The sequence below is a fragment of the Canis lupus genome, chromosome 27, assembly GCF_011100685.1.
Source record: "Canis lupus familiaris isolate Mischka breed German Shepherd chromosome 27, alternate assembly UU_Cfam_GSD_1.0, whole genome shotgun sequence".
Classification (NCBI taxonomy): Eukaryota; Metazoa; Chordata; class Mammalia; order Carnivora; family Canidae; genus Canis; species Canis lupus.
In genome coordinates, this window is record NC_049248.1 from 12,630,448 (window position 1) to 12,637,044 (window position 6,597).

Consider the following 6,597-nt stretch of genomic DNA (forward strand, 5'->3'; position numbering starts at 1 on the left):
TTAATTTTGTTCCAGAAAGATATGGCTGTAAAGACTTTGTAGATGAACTAGAGAGTTGAGACAATCATTATTTAAGTGAAAAACCAACTTGCCCTTCCTTATTTGAAGGTGGAAGAATGAGAAGGATGATGTATTTGGGGCTTCCAGGCTGAGCTCCAACCACCTATCTGAATGCTTCAGAAAGCATCCACAGATGCCATACGTTTTTCCCTCCGGAATGATCCAGATAATTGCCCTTCAGCCCATGCTCCACTAACCTGGGAATAGAATCCATTCATTTAACTATTGTATAGGGCTACAATTGCCACTTCAAATGAAAACCCAGGAAGCCAAATTCCAGCTGCTGTTGAAAGTGTATAATTAGCTCCTTGTGCAGCCTGACCCCACTGATTTTTCTGACGCATTTGGCCTGCAGTGTGCCCTTTCTGGGACCTCCAGGATCTTCTCCGCAGCTGGAGATTCCCAAAACTGCACGGAGCACTTCCTGTGGGTGTGGCCTTACACTCTTAAGACCGTGCGCTGAGTGGGTCGCGTTGCAACCGCGCAGATTCACGATGCTGTTAAAAATACCGGGAGTGGACTGTGGGTGGCTATATCAGCCATAAGAGGGTTCCCTCCTTTCTTTTTCTTTTGAAAAAAGGATTTTGTCATGACGTCCTCTCAAGAAACAGTCTACTTGGTCAGCCTGGCATGCGTTTGTTGTCCTCCCAGATGACGTCATTAGCTATTCTCAGGAGAGGAAAGGCAGGGTATGCCCCCTGGGAGAATGACAACAGTTGTTTCAAGTTGGGGAAGAGCCTGTCGTTCTTTTCCTGCCTTTGGGGGGAAAGCGAACACACAATGTTCGTTTCCTAAAAACGGGATGTGCTGTGTGCCTGGCAGGTCATTTTCCACCATGTCACATCCTTCTGGTTGAAGGCAGCAGGGGACCAGGACAGGAAATGGCAAATTCTCAGAATGAGACAAGGCTTTCCCAGGGCAGCCATTGGTTCTCTGGAACTATAAAACATGCTCATCCAGAAACAGCCTCAGCTTTTTCTTTCCTGGAGGTAGCCAGAAGCGAATGGTAAGTGGGGGAGCCTAGAGGGATTCTGTCTAAAGGATGGCCATTGGAATAGTAATATTGGGGTTGTATCCTTGGTCCACTGTATATTTTGTGTGACTCTTCCTCATTTTACTAAGAGGTGTCTTTGCCTGAAAACTTATCACTGGTGGATGGAATAATGAGGGCGTGCAAATAAAATTAAGGCCTAGGAGCCGGGAGACCAAGATTCTAGACGGTTCTGTGAAGAATCAGCTGCATCTAGAACGTGTCTGTATTTTAATTTTTCTCATCTTTCAGATGAGAATAATGATCCTGCTTTGATGTCTCACAGTATTGAAATGCTCTATTTCTAAGGTTTATTTGCGACTTTTAAGAAGTTCCTATAACGAGGAGTACAGTGGGTATGAAGGTGGGAATCTCTGGCAACAAGGAAGGATGTACTTTTACCCCAGATGTACAGTTCTCTCTGTCATCTTCAACTGGCTTCAATTCAACTTGGTACAAGGTAGCCCTCCGTGAGTTGTTAAACAAAAATGTCAGACACTTTGTTTTATCCAGCCGTTACTCATTTTTTAAAGGAAGATTTCCTCGTAAAAAAACATAGTGGCATTAATTTTAATGTGATTTAGTTTTAACTGTGCACCCATCAAAGAGTGAGAATTAGAAAAAAAAAAAAATAGCCCAAAGGACATCTTAGGCTTGACTCTAAGGTAAGAACCTGGAAAAACAAGCAGAAGAGTTAATTCAGGGAAGCATCTAAGAAAGATTAGTTTCTTACATTTGATAAGACAATACGATTTTTGAGTTTTTTTTTTTTTTTTGGGGGGGGGTGACTTGTCTTTTTCACTCACCAGGAGGGAAAAAACATATTGCAAAACTCTCAGGATCCAAGTCTTCACGTAAGGAAAAGGCTTTGCGAACTGGGTACAATGTACCAGATGTAAAGTGACGGAGCAGGGGCCTCGGAATTGCAGTAGACTTCCAAGGCCCCCACTGCCTCCTCCCTGAGCACCTCCCATCTTAGGTAACGGTTAATCAAGCGCACCCTTAGCGTTCCCGTTCCCGTTCCCGTTCCCGGGGAGGGAAGCAGAGCAGAGCGGAGCATTACACCCCCCGCGTGCATGTGCCTTTTAGGGTCCCGAGAACTGGTGTGGTTGGGCGCAGCCTGCAGAGCTGGTCTTTGCGAGCGGGACACGCACAGGCCTGGCGGGAAAGCGAGCTCGTGGGATGCCCCGTGGCGCGGCGAGCGCGAGCCCGCGGGCCGGGCGGGGGGCGGGCGCGGAGACCCGGGCTGACGCGCGTGTGTGTCCCCGCAGGGCATGGAGCCGCCGGCGCGGGAGCTGCAGGGCGCCGACGCGCTGCGCCGCTTCCAGGGGCTGCTGCTGGACCGCCGCGGCCGCCTGCACGGCCACGTACTGCGCCTGCGCGACGTGGCCCGGCGCCTCGAGCGCCTCCGCCTGCGCTCCCTGGCGGCCAACGTGGCCGGGAGCTCGCTGAGCGCGGCGGGCGCCGTGGCGGCGATCGTGGGGCTCTCGCTCAGCCCCGTGACGCTGGGGGCCTCGCTGGTGGCGTCGGCCGTCGGGCTGGGGGTGGCCACGGCCGGAGGCGCCGTCACCGTCACGTCCGACCTGTCCCTGATCTTCTGCCATTCCCGGGAGCTGCGCAGGGTGCAGGAGATCGCCGCCGCCTGCCAGGACCAGATGCGCGAGATCCTGAGCTGCCTCGAGTTCTTCTGCCGCTGCCAGGGCCGCGGGGACCGCCAGCTGCTGCAGTGCGGGCGGAACGCCTCGGTCGCGCTGTACAACTCTGTCTACTGCGTCGTCTTCTTCGGCTCCCGCGGCTTCCTCCTCCCCAGGCGGGCGGAGGGGGCCACCAGGGTTAGCCAGGCCGTGCTGAAGGCCAAGATTCAGAAACTGGCCGAGAGCCTGGAGTCCTGCACCGGGGCCCTGGACGAGCTCAGCGAGCAGCTGGAGGCCAGAGTCCAGCTCTGCGCCAAGGGCGGCCGCGGCCGCGACCCCAGGATCGCTGCTGACCAGGCCGCAGCGCTGTTTCTCTGAGAACACCCTTTCCCCGGTGACCGAGGCCAGAAGCCGTCCCCACGGGATGCTCCAGATTTGCAGCTCCCTCAGGAAAACAACTCCAAGTTGGATTAGGAGCCGAACGCAAAGGATGAGAAAAACTGTTCTCGACTGTTCTTGAAATCGGGGAAAGGGGGGAGTCCTCAGAGCCCCTCTGTTCCCATCACTGTGACGGCCTGCCTGGGGTTGAGGGCTAGAGTCTTTTTTTTTTCTTTTTTTCTTTTTCTTGCCTAATCCTATGGGCTGTGTGAGCCGAAAATGATGTTTCCTTTATCAGAACCGTTCAGGCTCCACTGCGGTGGGCACTACTGCATTAAAGCTGTTTCAGGGTCCCTGCCCCAGGCGCGGTGGTTTGGGTAGAGGTTGGGAAGGATGCGGGTGCAGCCACCCTCTGGGGCCTCTCCAAGCTCCATCAGCATTGCGGGCCTCAGAATGCCTATGGGAGGAGACACACTAGCTTTTAAACTTCTCTTCCAGAGTTTCTGAGTACAAAGAACTCCAGAATCCAGAGCACATCAGATACCCTCTGCACCATGTAGCAGGGTTTAGTACCCAAGAGGGGCCTCTCCCATCGACTGGCCCTTGCACCACTCTCAGTGTCTCCCACTCACAAATCGAGCTCGGGGCAGAGGAGTTATTCCTGAGGACTTTCATATCCAGACCTTATCATATCCAGATATTCTGGGAGGGAAACCAGCTAAACGGTCATCTGAGTCCCACCCCTTGCAACAAGATGCTGAGGCCAAGGGAGATGAAGTGACTAACAATTGCATTTACGGACAGCCTAGTGTACAGAAGAGAGCAGTGGCTTTGAGTTAGACAGTCCTGGGTTTATTGTAAGCGCCGTCTCGGCTGTGTGAACTTGGCCACTTAATTTCTCTGACACTTAGTTTCTTGGTCTGTGAAACAGATGCTAAAATGTCACCCTGTCATTGAGGTATTGAGATAAAGTGCCAAGCACAGTGTCTGGCTCATGAAGTGTGGCCCCGGGACTGGAAACATTAGCATTACCTGGGAACTTGTGAGAAAGGCAAATTCTCGGACCCAACTGTTGACTGAACGAGTCAGAAACTCTGGAGGTGGGGCCCAGCAACCTGTGTTGGTAAACCCACAGGGTGATTCTGATACCTACCAAGTTTTGTAGAGCACTGCCACACATGTTTGTTTCTGATCCCCTTGTGAGCGTTCACAAAGTCTCAAAGGCCTCTCCAGAGGCTCCATGGTCTTCAGAGTTGTTCACAGAAGGTCAGGAACAGACAGGGTCCCAAAAGTAAAAGAAAGAATGTGCATGTGTGTGGGACATGTTTTAGTGGGTACTGGGGCAATTTCCCACCACTGAAATAAGGGCTATAACATAATAACTCCTCTAGAGGGCAGTGTTGCCCACTCATTGTAAGAACTGATACACAAAGGAATGTGAATTTAAAGCATATTGACCTTTGTTACCTTCTCTGAAAACTGCCAGGCCAATGTATTTTTTTTTTAATTTATTTTAAGTTTGTTATTTAATTGCTGTTTATTATTTGCATTTAGTTGTATTTAATCACCACATCACATTTAGGAAACAATAGGAAGAGCGATTTTCTGAATGGGAGACTACTGAGGCTCTTTTCAGGAGATGAGGTTGAGTTCATTTCCCCCCTAAGGTGGGGCATGAACTGGAAATGGCAACGGTCTTATTGAATAAGTCTCTCTCCAGGCAAGGGATATTTTATTCCCCAGTAATTTAAACTGTCCTTTTAGGTAAATGTGGGAAGTTCTGAATAGAGAGACCAAGGGCCGAATTTAAGCTTATCAATGGAGGTTTGACTTGTGGGACTATAGAAATGATGCAAGCATATTTATCGTGAAGGTACTTTACCAACAAGTAACACTTGACCTGAAAAGCAAACCTATTTTGTGCAGGGAAAGAACCCCAACTAGAGGCATGTGAAGGAAGCACTCAGACCAGGGAAGCCTGCTGTCCTGTGAGGTTATGGGTGATAGAAAAATAGCTTGTATCACGGTGTGAGGTGTCATGTTTTTACTTTGGGAGCTGTAAGGAATCTGTAAGCTGTCTGTAAGAAAATGCTTATAGTTTCTTCAATTTCCATTCCTACAACTATAATGTCGAAAAATATGTTGAAAAGGCTTTGGGACCATGCACGCAAAACTAGGCTGTGTTATTTAATTATCTAACATGCTTTAAATTGACCCATTCTACCCCCATATTTCCTGATGATGGAAGAGTATCTGAGGAACTTTAATTTCAGTGCTGGGCAGGACGGCTTAGCGGTTCTATTTTTTGCTTTTCCTATAAATTGCAATTGATCTGTATCCTGGTTTCTTTTGAAGTTGGTACTGGTTTCTTTTTAAACTGGTGTCATTTCTCAGACTACCGTGCACGGATACCAGCATTTTAGATCATCAGAATGTACCTCGCATTGTTGGTTGTGTTATGTCACAAAGGTACAACTACTCCCTAAGGCCATCTTTTATTAATGCTGAGGTTTGAGTTACAGTTTTCCAATGGGTCGGTGGTTCCCTAGAAATAAACTTGGCATTTCAGGAAGCAAACAGCAAACTTTTCCTATCATTAGAGTATCTGGGGGAATCAAAGTCATAAACTCCCAAACTTATCATTTCAATGGCCCCTGTTACACTTAAGGAAGAGTTTCTACTTTGGCAACAATACTTGGAACATTATAGGAGCTCAGTACATGGATTTAGATAAATTTTTTTTTTTTTGGATTTAGATAATTTAATGAAGTGCTTAGCTATATTAAAAAGAATTTGTCGGTAATGAAATATTATCCATCCTTTTCTGTGGAGCCTTCTAACCAGGATTTAGTCAAGTTCAGTTAAATGGGTCCTAGAGACAAATGTTTATTTATTTCTTTTGCGGGAATGCAAATAAGGCTTTTCCTTAAGGACTTCATTCTATAAACAAACAGATTGAAATGGTATGTTGTAAAAGGAAGAAGAGAGAGGGATATTTAGATTACAAATGCACTCCAGGAAAATGTCCAAGTTTGAAAAATAAAAATTTTGTACTAAGATTTATGTGCTTCTGTTAGTTTTTTGGGTTTATAATCATTTGGATTGTTTTTTTCCACAAAAACGAGGTTTATCTGGTTCTGCATTTCAAGGATTCAGTAAAATGACATTCTGCTCTATGAAAAAATGATCCTTAGCAAACATTCTGATCTTCATTGCTTTGATGCATTTGCCCTCAGGCACTTGTCATTTCCAAGAAGGCAAATGTCAAAGTGGAAAGTAGTTACTTGGAGAAAAAAGAGAAGAGTGGTGTTGAAGCCACCCTAGATCAGATAAGCCAAACAATCAGTCAACTTGATATTTTTCTCATTCAATACCTTAGTGTGAAAAGGAAGTAGAGGGAAGTGAGACATGGGCATAAAACATTGTGCAGAGATAAATGGGGAATACAGTTAAATGCAGCTGTTTCTGAACTGCACATTTTTTCCCACTGTAGCA

The 6,597-nt window shown here is 47.4% G+C and overlaps 1 protein-coding gene across 6 annotated transcripts; it reads left to right on the forward strand.

Moving 5' to 3' along the window:
* Window positions 1–586: 586 nt before the first annotated feature.
* Window positions 587–6,161, forward strand: APOLD1 (apolipoprotein L domain containing 1). 6 transcript variants are annotated; one of them, XM_038576845.1, is made up of 4 exons: window positions 587–749; window positions 883–1,066; window positions 1,400–1,550; window positions 2,362–6,161. In XM_038576845.1, exons 3-4 carry the CDS (start codon window positions 1,449–1,451, stop codon window positions 3,100–3,102), a joined length of 843 nt encoding a protein of 280 aa, XP_038432773.1. In that variant the 5' UTR covers window positions 587–749; window positions 883–1,066; window positions 1,400–1,448; the 3' UTR covers window positions 3,103–6,161. The 6 variants fall into 6 exon arrangements, with proteins under 6 accessions (XP_038432773.1, XP_038432772.1, XP_038432776.1 ...); XM_038576844.1 differs by having other exon boundaries at window positions 587–1,066; XM_038576848.1 differs by lacking the exons at window positions 587–749; window positions 883–1,066 and adding an exon at window positions 1,900–2,069 and having other exon boundaries at window positions 1,408–1,560.
* The last annotated feature ends 436 nt before the right edge of the window (window positions 6,162–6,597 follow it).